General features: G+C 37.5%; 1 protein-coding gene across 2 annotated transcripts in view; it reads left to right on the top strand.

Moving 5' to 3' along the window:
* vegfc (vascular endothelial growth factor C) overlaps window positions 1-15,115 on the top strand; it is an 80,309-nt gene extending 65,194 nt beyond the window's left edge. Inside the window, exons 5-7 of one of the 2 annotated variants that reach the window (XM_023958746.1) lie at window positions 3,616-3,758; window positions 7,996-8,314; window positions 13,158-15,115. In XM_023958746.1, the coding sequence (XP_023814514.1) occupies window positions 3,616-3,758; window positions 7,996-8,314; window positions 13,158-13,266 (571 nt within the window). In that variant the 3' untranslated portion in view covers window positions 13,267-15,115. Of the gene's footprint in view, window positions 1-3,615; window positions 3,759-7,988; window positions 8,315-13,157 lie in introns of both variants that reach the window. The other variant, NM_001278873.1, reaches the window with a different exon arrangement.
* Window positions 15,116-20,989: the final 5,874 nt, after the last annotated feature.

The raw sequence follows: 20,989 nt of genomic DNA, 5'->3' as shown, positions 1-20,989 counted from the left end.
CTAGGCACTTCCATACCTCCACAGGTACGTCATCAGGATCAACGGCCTTTCCGCTCTTCATCCTTTTCAGAGCCTTCCTAACCTCATCCTTTCCAATCTCTGCTACTTCCTGCTCCACAACGACCACATCTTCCTCCCTTCTTTCCCTGTCATTTTCCACGTTCATCAGCTCCTCAAAATACTCCTTCCATCTTTTCTGTACACTCTCCTGGGTTGTTAGCACCTTTCCATCTCTGTCCTTAATCACCCTTATCTGTTGCACGTCCTTCCCATCTCTGTCTCTCTGTCTGGCTAGCCTGTACAAGTCCTTTTCTCCTTCCTTTGTGTCTAACCTGTCATATAGCTCATCGTAAGCTTTCTGTTTGGCCTTTGCCACCTCTCTCTTCACTCTACGCTGCGCTTCCTTGTACTCCTGTCTACCTTCCTCAGTCCTTTCTACATCCCACTTCCTTTTAGCCAACCTCTTCCTCTGGACGCATTCCTGTACTTCCTCATTCCACCACCAAGTGTCTTTACCGTCTTTCCTCTTTCCAGATGACACACCTAGCACCTTCCTACCTGTTTCCCTGATAATTTCTGCTGTAGTTTCCCAGTCCTCTGGAAGCTCATCCTGACCACCCAGGACCTGTCTCAACTTCTGCCTAAATTCCTCACAAGTTTCTTCATTCTGTAGCTTCCACCACTTGGTCTTCTTTTCTGTTTTACCTCTCTTCTTCTTCCTGACCTCCAGAGTCATCTTACACACCACCATGCGGTGCTGTCTGGCTACACTCTCTCCTACCACCACTTTGCAGTCATTAACCTCTCTCAAATGACCTCGTCTACATAGGATGTAGTCCACCTGAGTACTCCTACCTCCACTTCTGTATGTCACTCTATGTTCCTCTCTCTTCTGGAAGTAAGTGTTGACTACAGCCATTTCCATCCTCTTCACAAAGTCCACCACCATCTGTCCCTCCAGATTCCTTTCCTTCACACCAAACCTGCCCATCACCTCCTCATCACCTCTATTGCCCTCACCAACATGCCCATTAAAGTCTGCTCCAATAACAACTCTCTCTCCTCTGGGAAAACTCTCTATGACCTTATCCAACTCACTCCAGAATCTCTCCTTCACTTCTAACTCACAGCCAACCTGTGGTGCATACCCACTGACTACATTCACCATCACCCCTTCGATTTCTAACTTTAGGCTCATCATCCTGTCTGAGACTCTTTTCACCTCTAGAACGCTGTTTACAAACTCCCCCTTCAGAATCACACCTACCCCGTTTCTCTTCCTATCAACACCATGATAGAACAGTTTGTATCCTCCTCCAATACTACGTGCCTTGCTGCCCTTCCACCTTGTCTCCTGCACACACAGTACATCTACCTTCCTTCTCTCCATCATGTCTGCCAGCTCTCTGCCTTTCCCTGTCATTGTGCCAACGTTAAGAGTCCCTATTCTCAAACCTATGTTCCTGCCTTTTCCCTTCTCTCTCTGGCCACGGACCCTTCTGCCTCCCCTCTTTCTTCGACCAACAGTAGTCAAATTTCCACCGACACCCTGTAGGTTAACAGCATCGGTGGCGGTCGTTGTTAACCCGGGCCTCGACCGATCCGGTATGTCTAAAGTGTTGTGGATGATTCGCATGGTTATTTTGGCAATTTTTACGCCGGATGCCCTTCCTGCCGCAACCCTCTCTATTTATCCGGGCTTGGGACCGGCACAGAGGCAACTGGCTTGCAACCCCTGTGGCTAGATTGGGATGTGATAAGAAATGAATGACATAAAATCAGAAAAATAATTTGCCATTTTGTGGGGGGTTCAAATCTAAAATTCTGCAATCCAAAGTGCTGGAAATTTCCAAAAAGCCTCTGCAAAAACTCTGTGAAAAGTATGCATGAAGGCTCACTAGATTGGTGAATATAAACAACAATGCATTGCATTTGTACAATTTGTCATTTGAAAACAATGAATGTAAATTGATTTTTCATTAATCATCAGAAAACAATAGATCATAATCCTAAAAGATTTATAGTTGTTAATTTATTTATTTCAGCAAATGGGTAACGTTAAATATGGCATATAAAAGAAAAAGAAAGTAGTGATCAGGTGTTCAAATTGCATTAAAATCCAGGCCACTGGATGGTCCTAAACTTGATATCACTAGGAGGTCTTTTACTGTGTCCTCTGATTCTCATTTTTTTCTCTAAATAATTTCACAAGGGTGCCTCACTTTTTTAAAACTTTCTGACTCATGGAGACAAACCCTTAAATAGTGTAATTTAAAACATCTAAATTACTCTGTGGCTATTGTAGGAGAAGATTGTGTTGTTGTTTTTCAAATGTTAAAAAGTTCTGTGACTTCAGAGCGATCGGTCAGGAAAACAAAGAAGCTCTACAAACCTTTTGAGGCTCTTGGAAAAGCTCTTTACAAATTTTCAATGACAGATGAAAATGCAACCCTCAGCTTAATCTTTGTAAGCTGTCATATAAACGTCTTTTGAAAAATGGTATACAGAAAACCTAGCTGTTATTTTCCACAATCAATCCCTGGATCTGTGGCTGAAGAACATTGCTGGATAGATCTTTTTGCGCGTCATAACAGTTCATCTCTGAGCAGAAACAAACCAGCACATGCTCAGTACAAACAGAACCCAAAATACTTGCTTCCACAGACCTAACATTCATCTTGACCTTTTTTATTTGTGTTTGGCAGCATCTATAAAAATGAGTTGTGCTTCCACCTGCTGCACATTAGGACTGCACCTGTTCTGTATCTTCAGGGAGTGTGTGAGCTGCATTGACAGTGATTTTGTGGCAAACAAAAAGCCCCGTCTTCACATGAACTGCACAAAGCTGGAAGTTACTCATCTTACTGTGTGGCAGTTGATCAACAACCAGCAATGGACAAAGTCTGATGTCTATTTTTTTTTACTGATGCATGGAAAACAGAACTGCAAAGTCATTTCTAATAATCTTATTTTGTCTTTATTGGTTTCTTTAAAATCTTTTTTTTTTTACCCAAAAAATTCCAAAGTGGAAATCACTTCTCTGTTTGCTTTATTTAAAAAATCTTTATCACAATATTAGTCTCTGCTACTAAACTGGCAATGCATACGGTCAATGTTGGGGTTAATATTCTTCAAGCTTTTTTTTTAAATTGGAGTAGGTCATTTCTTATTAGTTCTCAAAGATCAGGGGGAAAAAAAAACACCTGAAGTATAAAGACCTATGTAAGAAATGAGTTATAGAATGCTTTAGAAAATCAGACATATTTTGGGAAATTGGCCACTTGTAGTCACACTAAATTACTAGAAATTTTTTATCTTAAAATACTGTGTTATGTTTCATTATTTTTACACAACAACACATGATTTTAAAATGTTTAGATCAATAAAGTCATAGTTTTCACTTTTCGAGCAGGCCTTTCAGTAAGTATCTGCTTGAAAACCTCACCTGATAAATTAGAAGTTCACATTTATGCATGAAATGAGTGTGGAGACTTTTGTCTTAATTTATTTAAAAAGTATTTAGATGCAGACTTGCCATTTTGAAATTCAGGTCCCTTAAAGTATGTGTGTGCGTGTGTTAGCAAACAAATCTAATTTGTAACCTTTCCTGTGAAGGTGTCAGCTTGTTAACAGGACATGCCCTCTTGGTCAATCCTGGAGTTCCAGGCAGTGTCGGTGTGTCAGCATGGCTGCCAGCTCTCCACACAACTCGGCCCCCCCACTGTTGCCTCCTTCAAGGCCCTCGCAGCCAAATCATGGTGAGTATTTACACATTTACATCTCTTTTTCATCTCTGTAGAAGTGAAAAAAAAACAAGCTAACAATTAAAAAGAAAAACTTTTCCAGCTGCAGATAAGCAAACAGTCTTCTGATTTTAACCAGATGTGAATTTGTCCTGATTTCTTCACAAAAAAAGGTCTAAGATGTTTCATGGTGGCCTTCATAGCAGGACTTTATTTTTAAATGTAAAGCTTTGTTTGTAAGTGAAGGAACTGTGTTTACTTCTTGACATCTTGGCATCCAGAAAGATCTGATAGTAGCCCCTGCAAAGTTGAAAAGATTGACAGCTGTACGGAGGCACTATGTTCAGAGATTCTTGTATTTCTAATACATCTGTGGCATAGATTATGCATGGCAGTTTCTTAAATTCTAGGTTCCCAGGAGCTAAGTAGCCAGAACAAACTTTAAAAATGAAAAAGTCAACACCCATTTAGAAACTCCCAAGAGTCAGGGCAAACTAAATAGAAGGACAAAAGGTTTCTGGAAGAATGGGTGGTCAATTAAACAGTTTTTAAAAAGTTTCGATAAGTACTTGCGGGGACAAAGAAATCACACCTTTTCATCAACCAGATCAACCACACATGACAAGGAAGTTGGTATGACTAATCTTTTGGCTAAATTTGAAAGATGATTTGATTTTCTATAAAAAAGAGAAAAGCCAAATCTGTGAAAACATCCGGTTTGTTTTACACCAGGAAGTGCTCATAAATGTAATAAGTTTGTATCACTAATCCCACAATTTCAGAATATAAAAAATACAAATGTATACAAACTCATAGAATGTTTTTTCAAAGCACCAGATTTGTTTCTGTGGCAACCACAATCATTTTGTGCAAGAAACACATGAGAGCAGATTCAGGAGGCGTTCCTGAAAGAGGCCCCCCTGGCTGCACTAAAACATGTACACAATCTGCTTCTCATTTCTTCAGTGTCTTCTAGAAATGCTATTCATGTTTTTATGTAATTCAATTTAAAAACATGTTTGGAACTCAAAAGTGAATGTGCCGGAATGATACTGCAGTAATCGCTTTTCAAGTTTTAAGCCATTTGGGACTGAAGAATGTTGGACACACTGTTGTGGTCTGCCTGAGTTTGTAACATCCTCTCTGTGTTTGATGATGATAACACTCAGTGTAGACTCAGCGTAAACAAAAGAAAATCAGATGTATGACCTCAGAAGAGCAGATTCCACAAATAACAAATAATTCCACAAAAGAAATGTCCAACAGGACATGAACTATATATTCTTCCAAGAATGCAAGAGGTTCTATTAAAACCAGATTAAAAAATGTGAGTTGTTTTGATGTTTTTTCTACTATTTTGGTAATTCTTATGTAATAAAACCAATAATAGGACATTTATACACAAGCTCTGTAACTCTGAATATAATTGTACGCTAATAGAAGGGACAAAGGTGTGTAATTTTAATTATACGCAAAATAAAAAATAAAAAATTATTTCGTTTTTTGCATCTTAGTTCAAGGATTACTTTATCATTCTGATTTATTTTTGCCTCTTGGAGGAAACATTCAAAAAGTAGACACTTTTTCTAGAAAGGTGGGGAATAAAGGTTGTTTGCATAAAAAAAAGTACATCTTTGAGAACCAGAAGGGCAATTGAGAGAGTGGAGTAGAGGGGGGGGGGGGGGGGGGGGGGGGGGGGTAGGAGGCAGCAGGGTGTAGCAGTTGGAGTTGTCAGGTGTAGTTTTACTTGAGTGTTACAAACAAGATTTGTGTTTATTTCTGAGATTTCACCATCCTTCGGCATCCCAACACAGATAAATCCTTATTGTTTAGAATGTGTTCAAAGTTGGCTAAGTGGATATGAAAGGATGCCGAGGTTAGAGCTGCCATGCAGAAGGCTTTGCCTCTTCATTAAAGGTTAAACTCCAGACCTCAAGAGCCTGCTTGTTTTCCAATTGACCCTGCCCTTGTAGCTTTTTTTTTTGGGCAAATCACACTTTTTAAAGGAAACCAGCAGAACATATATCTATATCTTTCGGATATCCGAAAGGACAATATCTGCAGCAAATAAAGCTGCCTCTGACCATGACTACTACATTTTTTAGAGTAAAGAAATCCTGCATGTTCTCAACACAAATAGATGGATGTTCAGAGAAGCCAGACTGAGATGGTTTGGACATGTTCAGAGGAGGGATAGTGGATATATTGGTAGAAGGATGTTGGAGATGGAGCTGCCTGGCCGGAGGGCAAGAGGACGGCCAAAGAGGAGATACATGGATGTCTTAACAGAGGACATGAAGTTGGCTAACGTTAGGGTAGAAGATGTTCATGATAGAGTGAGGTGGAAAAGGATGATTCGCTGTGGCGACCCCTGATGGGAAAAGCCGAAAGAGAAAGAAGAAGAAGATCCAAATAGTACTCAAGCATGTTAATCCCCACATAGACTGTTTTAAAGATGTCACGAAAGGGCTGAAATGACAAATCTCTGGGCCAAAGGAAACATTTGCAGAGTTCAAGCATTCGTTTTGTTGTGCTGAAGGCTGTGTTGTCAGCCGAGACGTTTTACAGGCTCTACATTGTTGTTCAAAGCGTGAGAGCAGCGATCCATGTGAGGAAATGAAGTTCCACTGAAACCCGTTGCATTGATTTAAGTTGTTTAAGTCCTAAGAGCACTTGAAGAACAGAGCCAGTTTGCCTGTTATCAGAGGTAAGCAGAGTTTTATTGTTATGTGTTGTTGATCTTTAGTAAAACACAAACACACACTCCAGCCTTTGTTTTTCCCAATTTTTTTCTCTCCTGGTTTTTTTCTTGTTTTTCTGCTAAAAGATGATCCACCATTAAAGAAAGAAAACCATCTGTGTTTTCCCAGAGGGAAACAAGAACGTCCTGGTATGGTCCAGGAATGTTTAAGTTCATAGTTTGTCAGAGTTGACAAGTGCTTTCTCTTTATTTAGGTGTAGAATTTCAACAAAGTCCAATAGTTTGAGATTTTATTTACTTCTTGTCAAAGAAGCCATCTTCTTCTGACAAAGAGACAGAAGGGAAAATCTTCTGATGATCCTCATTTTAGTTGTTCTGGTTTCTCTTTTTTTTCCTTTTAAAATGTGATATTTGCTAATCTTTTCTCTTTATTTCATGCTGGGATGTTGGATGAATTCTCTGTCTTTGCTTTTTATTGAATCCATGTTTACTCCTTAAGGTAAATGGGATCAGCTGTTGCAGGTTAACTAATTACTGTCTGGGTCTATAAAGTTTGTCAAAATTCATTTGTCACCATTTGTTTGATTGTTGAGTTTGGTTCCATCATGCTCAAATTCTGTCAGATTTTTGTGTTTCATTTTTTTTTTTTGTGGCATGATTTAGGTAATTGATTAAAAAATGTCAGTCTGTGTTTAGTCTGTTTTCATACTTGACTTTTCTCTAAACAACCACACCTCTACCAAATTGCACTTTACAACAAAATCTAATCTTGCGCAACCAAATGCTTGTGTTGAAGTCATAAAGCTGAGTTGTCAGGACCCCAATCTTTCATCAAGTCAATTTTTCTGATGTTATAATAGTGCCAGTGGGCTGATATTAATATGAGTAAATCTCTATAGTAAAGATCATAGAAATACATCTGTGCAGCAGCATTGTGTGATATTATATTTCTGATGTTAAGTATTAACATCTGGTACTGCTATTCTCATGGTTCCCTTAATGCCCTGTCATTGTTACTTTCTGGGCACACCTGTCCATTCCGAATGACATTCCAGTATCTTTGCTGTAGATCTTGGTGGTGTGGATCTCTGAGGCAATGTTTAGTTGACACAGTTTGAGATGATCCATGTACAGCAGACGCCTGATAGTTGCTAAGTTTTGTGGTCATGATCTGTTGCCAGTCTTGGTGATGATCTAACTGAGGAGGTTCTGGAGTGTGCAGAACAAAAGCTGGTACAGATTGTCTCCTTGGGAGACGCTGCTCTTGTCTTGGAGTTGGCCTCTAACTGCACTCAAGCTGCAGGATGATCAAGCCCAGAAAGTTACATTTGTTTTTTTTTTTATTTATTTATTGTGTGTTGTTTTGGATTTTTTATAAAACTCTTTCTTTTGTTTGAAATTGAATCATATCTAAGACAAATGTAAAAAATAATGCAAGATTTTGATACCTTTGTCTTTATTTTTTTGTACAACGTTTAAGTGTCTGCAGATGTTTAAACGACCATCTCCATGTGGTGTTCTGAGTTTTTGTCTTTCCTTTTAATCATTCAGACATATTCTCATCGGACGTGTGCGGTCCAGAGAAGGAACTGGATTTGGAAAGCTGTCAGTGTGTGTGTCAGAGTGGAAATCCTGACTGTGGTCCAAATAAACACTTCGACAAAAACACCTGCCAGTGCGTTTGCAATGTGCTGTCGGCGGCGTCGTGCCCTGCGAGCCACATCTTCAACAAGGATACCTGCCAATGCACCTGCAGCAAGACGTGTCCGAGGCACCAGCCTCTCAACAGGTCAAAGTGCTCCTGTGAATGTAACGAGTCTCCAAACAAATGCTTCCTAAAGGGAAGAAGGTTTCACCAAGCCTCATGCAGGTAAGGACATATGAAGGGATTACATATATTCTCTAGCTGGTCTGCAAAGTGAAAAATGCAGTTGCGTGGATAATTATTCCAATAAATCGAAATTCTATATAAGAAATGTTAAGAATGTGTTGCATTCAAGGAAATCTTCCATGACTATAGGATTACCATTCACCAGCCGAAAACCAGTTATTCACTTCTTAAATGTTTTCCTCTTAGCTAGTTTAATTGCACATAATTTTACTGTGATGCTACGTTCTCGGCAATGCGCATCCAAGCGAACACTTCCAATGAAAATTCTATATAAACACGGGCTTATTTTTGTTTTGGGCTTCTGGGTTCAATATTCTCGAGTTCACGGGTCGCTACACAAGTTTTTAAGTCCGCTTTTTGGGCTATACGTGCAAAACATTGAACGCACGTTGAAAGTTAAACCAGTTAAATATTGACCAATTGGAGACTTGGGTTTGGTAGCGACGTATGAGTAATTACCTTTTTAATTCACAGAAGTGCCAACCGTTTGAAAATTAGAATGGAGGAGAAAATCATAATCCCAGTTTATGCCCGGCTGGAATCATATGAAATCAAGTCTTTCATAGATCGGAATAGAGCTGAGAAAGAAAAAGCCATTTGCACCGCTTTAACATTTCACACCAAGCGTCTTCCAACTGTTGGAACACGTGGTCGTATGGGTTAGAGACAGTCCAGAGTAAACTCCATACTAAAAGTGCGTTCAAGAACCTGTGACACATGCAGTGTGTGACCGTAGCATAGCCTTGTGATTATGAAAACCCAGCTAATGTTTAAATGTTTCCATGGTTACATCACCCTGGACTTGTCAACAAACACAACTTTAAACATGTTTTGAATATACCGGTGTTGGCATTCAAAGGCGTTTACTGTGGTTGACCCAGAGTGTAACACAAAACCTCAGCATGCTAATGACTTTTCATAGCTGTCACCTAGCCATTTCCTCTACCAACAACGGAGGAAACATACACACATATGCATATGCATCCATCCACCCTGTCCAATCTTGACCTCCTGTGACCCTGTTTGAAAGTGATTTATGAGCAGGACGGCTATGTTCGGGATCTGGCTCTTCAGCGGGTTTGACTCTGATCCTGTGTGTTTAAAACACACCGTGTGTCCAGTTGGACTGCTTTTGTGCATTTTATCATGGGTTCATAGGTCTCTGAATGTTTGCCGACCGCCACATGATACCATGTGCTGTGAATTAAGCAGTGACGTCTGCTTTAGCCCTCCATGATTATTCTGCCTGTGCACGAGTTTCAACCAAAAAGCCAAACTGCACTCTGTTGACTAGGTATGACCTATCCTTCTTAATTTTGTGAAAAACTCAGTAAAAAAGTTAAAAGTTAACTTTTGCGCCCTTCTTTAAGAAAGCTCTGATGGGTTTGGCTCTCATCTTAAATCACATGGTAGTTCTGAGGGCAGCAGTTGGTCCTGGTTTGAAATCTAAATCCTGTGGCCTTTAACCTTTGGAAAATCCATGAAAGTTGTTAGTGTTTGTCTTTGTCAGTTCACAGTTTTTGGTGCTACTGAAAACCTTAATGTTCTTCAGGTTCTCAACCTCATACCATCATGTATGCAGGTTAGTCTGCACTTCGGGTGTCAGATGTCACCACTTAGTTCAAAATTCGGTTTCATGTTCACGATTTGTTGGCAAGAAAAGTCAATGTATTCTAAAACGCATAAATAAACATTAATGGCATAGTTTACGATTTGGAAAAGATATTTGATAAATAAACAAGTTTTTTCAAAATCAAGAATTACATTTGTTTTCTACAATAATTTTATAATAGTATAGAGTGATGATAAATACTACCCTATATCTACCAGATTTTAATCATAAAAAAAGTTTTAAGATGAAGTGAATCACATAATATTTAGTGTGTTTTTTTAATTTTTTTATTAGTATTTTAGTTTACTTCACTTTGTTTTTGTTCCAATTGTTCAGTTTCTGGGGATTTGGGCTTTCAGCACGTCCACACCAGGGTTCAGTCATTATACAGATCAGCTGCTTTCTGTTAGTTTATCATTCTCAGTGTATAAGAGCTTTGTTTTCATTTTGTCGTCTACAGATCTTCTTGTCTTCACTTTTGTGCTATGCTGGGCATCAGGTTTTTGCTTTGTCATGTTTGGTTTAAATTTTGCATTTTATCTTTTTTAAAGAGTCACTCAGATGAAAATCATGTTTTTGGTGTTTTTTACATGTTCTTGTAGCATTTTTAGAATGATGGAGGACATACAGTATATCAAGAAAATTAAGTTCAAAATTGCATTTCTGAGTATTTCTTTATTCAAATTGTGAGTTATACTATAGATCAAAAGATAATTGGACTGGGCCTTAAACTATACTATTTTAATTTAATTCCTCACAAGCCACTTCTCAACCGTTAGTGGACTTGGGAATGCTCTAGTGCTCATCACCAGACGTCCACCATCAATTTCTACAGTTTTCTTTTAAGGATATGTACGGATATGTATGTGCAGTTAAAAATAAAATAAGAAAAGAAGGTAAAGATTAAGATTTGAAATGACACATTTACAATTGCCCAATTTTATGTATGGATAAAGTTCTCCAAATGTATTTATTTTTTTTAAACTTCATGGGGAAAAAGAGGGCAAAAAAAGCTGTATTTGGAGTTTTTGTTTTTGTTTTTTCAGATAGATAGATAGATAGATAGATATAGATAGATATAAACTTCATTAATCTCCCAAAGGAGAAATTCAGGTGTCCGGTAGCAAAAAACACAACCACACACAACAAACAAAAGTAAAACGACAGTTCACAAAATAATATCAGTTCATATCAGGAAGGTTCATTAAACAGCCTGATAGCTGTAGGGACAAATGAGTTCTTAAAGCGCTCTGTCCTGCAGCGCAGTGAAAGGAGTCTATTACTCCGTGTATGTAGATGTAGAATTCTAAATGTTTTTGAAAATTTGAAACAGAAAATGTTTCTAAACCTCAAGAGCATAAGAAAGGAAACAGCCAGACAAAAAAAAAAAAAACTGCTTCAGGAATTTCACAGTGCAAAGTTGAACTGTGTGTCACGGAGAAAAAACTCAAAACAAACCTTTTAGACAAATTTCAATCTGTACTTTGAATAAGTTAATGATGGATCATTTTAAATTTGATAATTGCATGTAACTGCCTTCTTGTAAACCTGCCAAACATCATTTTCTTGTTGTGCAATCAGATAAAGCTATTACAGAATATTTTGTTGAACTTACTCGTGGCCATAACAAATCTCAAATCCACATGCATCAGACTGTGCAGGTAGAAGCACCACTGTGCTTTATTACTGCTGGAGCTCTTGTTGAACAGAAACAATAATCTGTTCTTGTCATCTAGGTGCTTCTCTTAGCATTTAGTGGAGTAAATGGAGCATAGCCCTTATGATTTTGTGTTTTTCTCTTTTAATTTAAAAACTGACAAAACAACAACAGTTAAATCAGTTGCCGTTTTTTACTGTGTTCTTCATGACTTCTTAGATTGAAACTAAAAATAGTTTAGAAATAGGAACTTGGCCAAGACTGAAAGACACAAATGAGATTTTCTGGATTTAACAAATGCCTCCCGACTTGTGAAAGGAAATGTTTTGTTTTATGTAGAAGACATTCAAATAATTTGAATAAATGAAGCTGCCAGCCTGTTCAAATTAACCCTCCGACCAATGTGGACGAAAGGCAGCAATAGTCATTATTAATGTAGTTGTGCAGTGAACAAGGTTCGTGTTTTACAAGAAGTACAAACTTACAAAAAGCATAAAAGATGTGAACTCCAACTGGCAAAACAGTGGTTGCCCTTTCACATGCGCCTGTGTATTGTTTTATTTTTTATTCTGTTTGCTAATTTTCATTTTTCTGTACAAAGCTTGCATGTTTTTGTGATGATCCTGATTTGTGAGGAGCCTGAGCAAAAATAGGAGTTTTATTTGATTTTTTTCAGCCAATATTTTATCTGCTCTAGACTCAACAAGATTGGTTGTTCATTGCCATGGAGGACCGTGAAGTTTTAGCTCAGATTTCCTTAAAGACCCACTCCCATGGAAGTTGCATTTTTGGTGTTTTTAACACGTTCTTGTTGCATTTTCCTGATGATGGAGGACATAAGTAGAGAAAATTAAGCTTAAAATTGCATTTCTGAGTATTCTTTATTCAAATCAGTAGTGTGAATCAGGAGCAGATAGAATAATGCCTCTTGAAAGGCTTGTAGCAGCGACGTAGGTGCTACAGTAGTTGTAGACAACTAGATCCATGTAGGTCTTCCTCGTCTGAGGTGACATCTCCTTAAAAACGGTACGGCTGTACAGCTCCAGTTTTTTTTCTGCGCCAGCAGTCCCACCCACAACTCAGAGGTGAATTTCTAATTAGCTACTGCCTTAAACGAACGAACCCCCCCGCTGCCTTGAGACACTGCCTTAAGTGCACTCGCACTTTAATAGCAAATTGCTAATGTTGTAAATTGTATTTTTTCTTTCGTTTTACTAATTTATTTTATTTTACATGTATACTTTTTTATTTTTCTTCTCCTGAACAGACACGAGAGAGTAAGAAACGGAATTTCGATTCATTGTATGTGATGCACATGTGAAGAATTGACAATAAAGTTGACTCTGACTTTGACTTTGCCGCAGAAACTGTTGTAGAAAACAACACTATTTTTATTTGGGCTAAAAATGACAATCATGATGAAGACCACTGGGAACATTTTAAAAATTGATCAAAAGATGATCAGAGTGGGAATTAAAGTCGATTTGACTGTCATCTACATTGATCTGTGTTTGAAGCTATAAGTTAAATGAACGTCTTCTCTGTCATTGCAGTTGCCTCAGGCCTCCGTGCGACGTCAGAAGGCGAAAATGTGAACGAGATTTCTCTTTCAGTGAGGAGGTGTGTCGCTGCGTTCCGTCCCACTGGAGGCGGCTAAACTAACCTCTGGCTCGTGTGATGCTACCCAAATGCTAAAGAACAGACTCAAGCAGTAGAATTCATCACCCATCACCTGCTGGTCAAGAGGATTCCCATCAGCTGTGATGGCAGCTAAGTGTAAGGACCCTGACGGACATGGGGGGAACCTTAACATTTTGGAAGGCAAATATGGGAATTTTGGGGATTCGAGGGTGAAAAATGCACTGATTTTTTTTACTAAGAGCCTAAAGCCCCATATGAAAGGAAGGACTAAAATAAAGAGTCAATACTCAAATCTTTTTAAAAACTATTGTTGAAAAATTTGTTTTGAATTATTTCTTGGCGGGTGGGGAGGAGGGATATTAATTATGTCTCAGTATTCTTATGTCAGATATTGACTATATAATTTATTAAATGCTATTTTTCAACCTCTGCTTATCGCAATTTCAGTATTTTTATGAGAATACACTGTGATTAATATTTTTGTATCATGCAAAGTATATGTGGAAAATAAAGTATACTAGATGCTGCGTTATGAAATAGAAGAATGCAGTCGGATCTGGTGTATGTTGCAATAATGGTGATGCTTTTTTTCCATGTCTAAAAGAACAGGCAGGATCCTCTGTTTTTCGACATCAACAATCACACAAAAAGTCGAATTTCTTTTCTCACATGTGGTTAATGACTACAGTATTTAGGAATTTAAATGTATGTTGTTTTTTTTAAGATTTCTGAAATTCATTGAACACATGCCTTTATTATTTATTTTTTACAATGCAATGTTACACAAACAGACAAAAATTGCATCTTCACAGCTTTATAAATGTTAAAAGAATATTCCGTTTCTGTGCACACCCAGTTTTACACACAAGCCTCTACTTTTTTTGTGCACTTGGCCTTTGAAGCACTTCAGAAACGGTTAAAAAAAAGGTTGAAATTCTTTTGATCTACGACACATTTAATGCACAGAGGATGATCTAAATGTTATCAAGGATTACCTGGATGGCAGAGAAAGATGACTGCATTGGTGAAGACTGACATCTGAGTGACAACCTTTCTATACTCTTTTAAAGTTGAAGACGATTATTTTTTCATGTAGAACATGTTTGAGGTCAGTCATTAGCTAGCTAAGAGCATAAAACGTGTTGATAAATGTTGATAAATTAGAGAAAAAGCAAAAATATCTTCGGTCTTCCATTAACCACAAATATAAAGTAACTTACCATCTTCACCGTTGATCTTAAAATCATCAAGATGCCTCTGTTTGATCTTTTATTTCATATTAATGTCAATAAGCAGCTATGTATACCCAATAAAGTGGTGGATCCAATGTGTTCTCTGCTCCTATTTTGAAAGGTCTCTGAGTAAAAAAAATACATATTTCACAAATCACGCTGTCATCCATTTGACTTTTCTGCTTGGTTACATTTCCCAATATTCACAAGCAAATTTTAATGCAAATAGTGCAACTGGAGATGTGAAGTGCACCAGAAAGCAGGACGAAGAAAAACTGGGTAGTCTTGTTCATTTCCTCACAGCACTCCTTTCATCCATTTTCTGACCTTTGTGCCTTTGTAAGCGCTTTTTCAAAAACTTTTTTTGTTTTTTTGTATTTTCCTGAGCAAGGCAATTTCAGTTTTAGATCTTTGTTTAACACCTTTACTGAATGACATGTTCTTAAGTGACCCATGGAAGTCACATTAAACATGTATACATTAAACATGCTGACTTGTGGAGATGCACATCCCAAATTAATTTACCAATCCTCTAAATAGAAATGTTCAATTTTTCTATTTGACCATTGTTCAATGATTGTGTGTAAAAGAGGATAACATAATGTGAACATTGTGTTGGAGCTTTAAAAAAAAAAAAACAGGATGTGCTTCATTAAACCCCCCCCCCGAAAAAAGAAAAAAAAAGTACCCATAAAAAAATTGACTACCAAAGTAAACTTTTGTTTAGTATTTCTGGTAAAATCTCAATTTCTTTGTAAAATTGATCAGGGAGCAGAATCTAGCACATTTTATATTTGATAAGATACAAAATGATACAAGCTGCTGTGCAGGGTTACAATGAATGTAAGGTCCTGTGTTCCACAGTTACTGCTTTTGTTCTGCTCGTATGTTTACAAGAGTAGAACTGTAGTAATCAATGCAAGTGGGATGATGAAAACCAGCCCAATGTGTCGTTAGGGGAAAACCTGAAAGTGTACAACAATCAAAAAAAATGCATACACAATTGTAGCTGACATATTTGTATTTCAAAAAGGTCTTAGCAACAATTCAGAAATATAAGATGGCTTTTTTTGTTTTTTTAGTAACTAAAATCATTAATTAGGTGAGACAAAAAAGTTGTGGTATTTTATTATAGATAAGAAAGTTTTGAGAGAACTTAGAAAAGACTTTTATCTGATTCCATGAATGTTTCTGCAGCATGTCTCTTTGTTGTGTACAAAACTTTTTTATACTGTTTTTTTTTAATTATATCTATAAATGTGGAGATGTTCCTGCACTTTACACTCAGACATATATGGGGAAAATGTTTATAACTAAATGTGTAGTCACTCCAAAAATGCAATGTTCATCTCTTTTCTTTGATTTTACCTCCCTGGATTTTTTTACTCACAAAACAATTGGTTAGATGAAACCAAACTACAGATTTCTGAACATACAGGTTGGTGTAGAGGAGGAAGGCGATAGGGTCGTGCTTGTTTTGTCCCCTCTGGACATCAGCACCTTGCAACCATTGAGTCAACCATGAATTTCTTTGCATACATGAGTATCTGAAAGTCAAATGTGAGGCCCTCTGATACACAAGTAACTGATCAAAACTGGAACATTTGGTAAAACATAACCCTGACCTCAAGAGCAGAGGAATTTGCAATGACACAGTCAGAATCCAGACCCTTAAACTAATTAAAACATTGGGCAACAATGTGTTTTTAGTTATTTTAATAACTCTACATGAGTTGAGGTGCACAAAAACAGAGACACAGACTTCCTTTTTTCTTATTTTTTCATTGTCTTGTGTTTCTTTCAATATATTTTGTGGTTTTGTACAACTTTTGTTAACACTGAAGATGACAAAAAGGTTTGAGGAAGGAAATGTGGTGTATCTGCATGTTTGCAGGAAAACAACGTGCTTAAAGAGCTGCTGTGTCCAGTTCCAAACCAAGTAAAAGCGCATTTCTTTGCGCACTATACAACAGCAGATAATTATCGTCAGAAATTACTACAGCAAACAAAACTGCTGGTGGTTTGATTAAACTTTCTGATACATACAATCCGCCTGTTTATCTTTGCGTTTGTTTTAGTTTCCAGGATATGAAGGTGGGACAATTGCAGAGCCGCCAAAACACACCCACAACCCACGCTTGCGCACAAACTTAAACACATCTCACATTCCTGCAAATAATTGGGGAAGGAAGTTAATGGTGCTACCCGGGTCTGCTGATGAGACGATAAAAAATTGGTACTGTAGATTTATGATGGTGTGTTTCTGTGAGTGTGTGCGCACACTATCATACAAGCCCAATTGTCTTCATATGAACCAGTCAATGTGTGTGTTTGCGCGTGTGTTTGTAGGAGAGGGAGCAAGAAAGGTGAGGAGGAAGTTTACAGTAGAGAAAGCAGTTCACACCATATATTACAGTAAAGCTCACCTTTAACAAGCACACTCCCTTCCTGCCATTCAAACCTCTTTGAGTTATAACCTGTGTATGTGTCAATTTGTGTGTCTGGAGATATGTGTCCACCGGAGGAAAGAAGATAGAGCAGAGGAGAAAGACCATAAAGAAGAGCACAAAGAGTACCCTAAGAGAGAGAATTGGACTGAGTGAATGTGAGGTCACCCATGGATAATGACTTGCTTCTAGTTTCAATGAAATAAAGTTGATGCAGTCGCCATTTTTTTTGCAATACAGACGACGCCCTGTTGGAACAAGAAATCAACAATAAGCAGTGATTCGTCCGAGTCGATCTGAGTCAACATTTCTATGACAACCACTCTCGCCAATCAGGAGTGAACTTGTTGAAAGGCCACACCCCTACCACTTAGCAGTGAGCTCCGGATTATCAAACATTTCGACCGTTAAATGTGAGACCACATTTTTAAAAAAAAATTAGGATTAGTAAAACTATGTTTAAGTAGAGGAGCAAAAATGGTTATTCTGACAAATATAACTCAGTGATGGCTGTTAATTTCTCAATAGAAACCTATTGGATTTTGGTTTTTGGAGACCAGTGGGTGCTTTCTACTTGGAATGCGAGGGGGGAGGGGTCAATCTACTTTCATTTACAGTCAATGGTCCCACCATGCTGGACTCAGAGGGGAAAGAGGGTGTGCCTGATGCAGAGAGAACATAAATGAAACACAGCAAATTTGTTTAAAAAACAGCTTCTTAACAATTAAAATTTAAAATAAACAAGACTTAAAAATCTTTGATAAACAGTCTTTTCCAGTCTTTTGTTTCCTACAGAAAAGGGAAAAAAAACGTTCACAGCCAGATAATTATCTATCTAAGCCCAAAGCAAGACAGAAGGTGCCCCGATTTTTGACATTTGGTTTGGTTTATAAATGAAAACCAGCTTTTCACGGCCTCTCACGTTGGGCAAATTCTAGTGTTAATTCTACTGCAAATTCTAGGGTACAAAGATTATTTATTTTATTTTATTATTTCATAAGCTGCTTGCACTGTGGGGCGAGAGGAAAGTAATTTCATCTGTGCTGTATGTCATGCGTATGCAGCATATTTGACAATGAAGCTGACTTTGAGGTGTATATTTGTATAAACTCCTTTTGTATATGAGGCTAAACTTTATTTAGATCAATTACATTTACATACTTTTTTCAAACCAGACATAAAAGAGAAAAGTAAGAGTGGGATATTAAAGATGGGGAATTAGGTATCATAAAAAAGAAGGAAAAAGAAGAGTGGGGGAGGGTCAAGAAGTTGAAAAATGAAAATTGAAGGTGAGAAATATGAGGAGGTAAATTTACCAAAAAAGGCAACACATTTTTTGCGAATTGTCATGATCATGAAATATAGATGTTTATCAAAAGGGTTGGGCTTGTCCACAGACAAACTTATCCACACATGTAGTGAAACGTACCGCAATTAGCCACACAATTGTTTTAGTCTCAGATGGGTTTCTTTTTTATTTTATTTTGTCATCAATGTTCCAGAGCTCTTGTCTTTTTTTTTTTTTTTTTTCAATTGACACTTTTTGAAATATTTTTATTTAGATATGAACAATATTTGCATGGAAAGGAGAGCTAAACATTTTTTCATAGAAATAATGACCCACGATATATAAATGTGGTTGATTTGTGAAACATTTTTCTGTAACATTCCATTATAAAATTTAAAAGAAAAAGTTTTCTGTTTTACAGGGTCAGAAAGTAAAATTGGAGTAAACTGGATGAACTTACTAATCCAGAGGGAGAAAAAAAAAAAGATTAGAACAACTGTAACCCACAGAAGGTGAAGGAAATGCATGCCTGCTTGCTGATCCCAGAAGTGAGCCTGTTTTTGGTTAGGGCTGCTCCGTTACTTATGTTGTGGAATGCTGAGAGGAAGATACGATTAATGGTCTGAGTGGCTTTCGGAGTCCTGCGGTAAAAGCGCGTCTGCTGATGTATTTCTCCTGGCTCATTAAAATCAGTGAAGGTCAATGTCTTAGCTGACATGTATCAGAAAGAGCTCCCCGAAACAAATGCTTTATGCCTTTTCAGAAGTGATAACACATTTTACAGATGTTCCTTTGGCACAGGAACATGCATTTTACTCCAGTGTATGATTTGTAACAAGGATTTATGATAGATGTGCCTGAACATGTGTACATTCACCAAGTGGACATGGAATCCCTGTGATTGTGAAATGGAGGATAAAATTAGAAAATATTGAAGACACATTTATTTATTTTGTTTGTGGGAGCTGCCGTAACGTGTACTTACTTGAGTGTGTTTTCTGAAAAAGCACAAATTCAAGCTTTTAACTTGAGATTGAACAACACTTATTATTTTATGAAACATTTCAAGCTGTAAGGGTCTTCATTATTGTGATCGAAAATCTCTAACTACTTAATTTATTTAATTGTATGTTGTAAAATAAAAGGTAAAACACTTTAACTAGTTCTTACACAAAGCTGTCAAAGTTTTATCCCCCCTTAAATTACAACCTAATTCACACTGAAGGGATGAAAACATGCAATTTATAGTTAAGTTTACCGCTTAACAATTAATGCTGGTACACAGGAAGCCAAGCATATGTATCTCCTTGAGTTGCATATAAATTGTGATCTGAAAGTGAATATCTAATCTTTGCACGCTAAGCAGAGCATATAGAAAGACATGCTTTGGCACTGTGTGAGTGTGTTTTAGATGCACAACAAGCATTAAAAGATATGGGTCTACATTTCTAACACAACTTTTTTTTTTAAACTTTTTTTTAAATAAAAAGTTTACTTTTTCCTAAAATGTTGTAACAGTTATGTAAGAAGTGAATTATGTAAGTGAGTGCAGCTTGTGGACGCTCACGTCAGAATTCTCCATGCACCTGTGCAGGAAGAATCCTGGACCTCAGACACATTTGGACCTCTTCTGGCTGAGTTATCGCTCTAACACGAACAGTTAAACAAAGCCACAAAGGTCATGAGCAGGAATTCCTGGATTAAAAAAGATGTTGCATGAGGTGGCAGTTGCCAAAACATTTTAAGCTGCTTAGACTTGGTTTATGACAAGAGTTTTGAAGGCCAAACATGACTGAACTTTCCTCAGAGAACGCAGATCTGGGCCAGAAACCTGGAAATGTCACCAGGTTTAGACAGAACAAATCAACGCTGTCAATCAAAGCCAAATATGGGCCAAGGAAGCAGATGTGAGCCTCACTGAGCCAAGCTGTCTGATATCTGGGTGTTTGTTTATGTGAAGTCTGATTTAAGGAGGACAACCAGATTTTCATAATCTTTTATAGTTGAGGTATTACAGTTCTTACAATTGGCCTTTTAGGTTCTGAAACTGGTGTGTTTTGTCTGTTTATCATTTAAAAGTCTTTCCAATAAAAGTGCAGGATCAGTGTGGAATATCTGGCAATAAACAAAGCAGGTTTTGACTTTAGTTAATCAAATGTTGTCCTATTCATGGAACGAGTAAAGGAAACCCCAAAACATAAAATAAGAAAATAGTGTCTGTAATAAACAAATGTTATAAATAAATAAAAAACTAATAACAAAACAAAACAAAAGGGGTTTATACAAATATACACCTTGGCTATCAGAAGAGGCATTATCCCTTATTCTATCAGTAAAATCTGTCCAACACAAAAGGCCTTCAGCTCTCATCTGTTTGCTTAGTTGTAGTACAGGACAAGTAAAAAAAAAAAGAATATAGTGTCTGAATTTGGTCTAAGAAGCGTCAAACTCTGATCTTTTTTGCTTCCTGTGATTTTTAGAGAGCCGCCGATGTGAGTGGCAGATCACATAGTAAGAGCTTTCGGTGTAAAACTAACAAAAAAACATGTAAAGCTGAGAACGTCCTAATGCTGTAAAAAAGCATCTCAGTTTGGGACCAAATGGTGATTTTTATTTATTACAGTAATTCAAATGCTAAACAATATGGGGAGAAACAGGTTTGAGAGAGATTTTCACCTGTTAAACACTGAGCTAAAAAACTAAATGAAATTTTAAAATTACCGTATTTTCTGGACTATAAGTCGCCCTTTTTTTCATAGTTTGGCAAGGGGTGCGAC

The sequence above is a fragment of the Oryzias latipes genome, chromosome 1 (assembly GCF_002234675.1).
Source record: "Oryzias latipes chromosome 1, ASM223467v1".
Taxonomy (NCBI): Eukaryota; Metazoa; Chordata; class Actinopteri; order Beloniformes; family Adrianichthyidae; genus Oryzias; species Oryzias latipes.
This window is presented reverse-complemented; position numbering and strand designations above follow the sequence as displayed.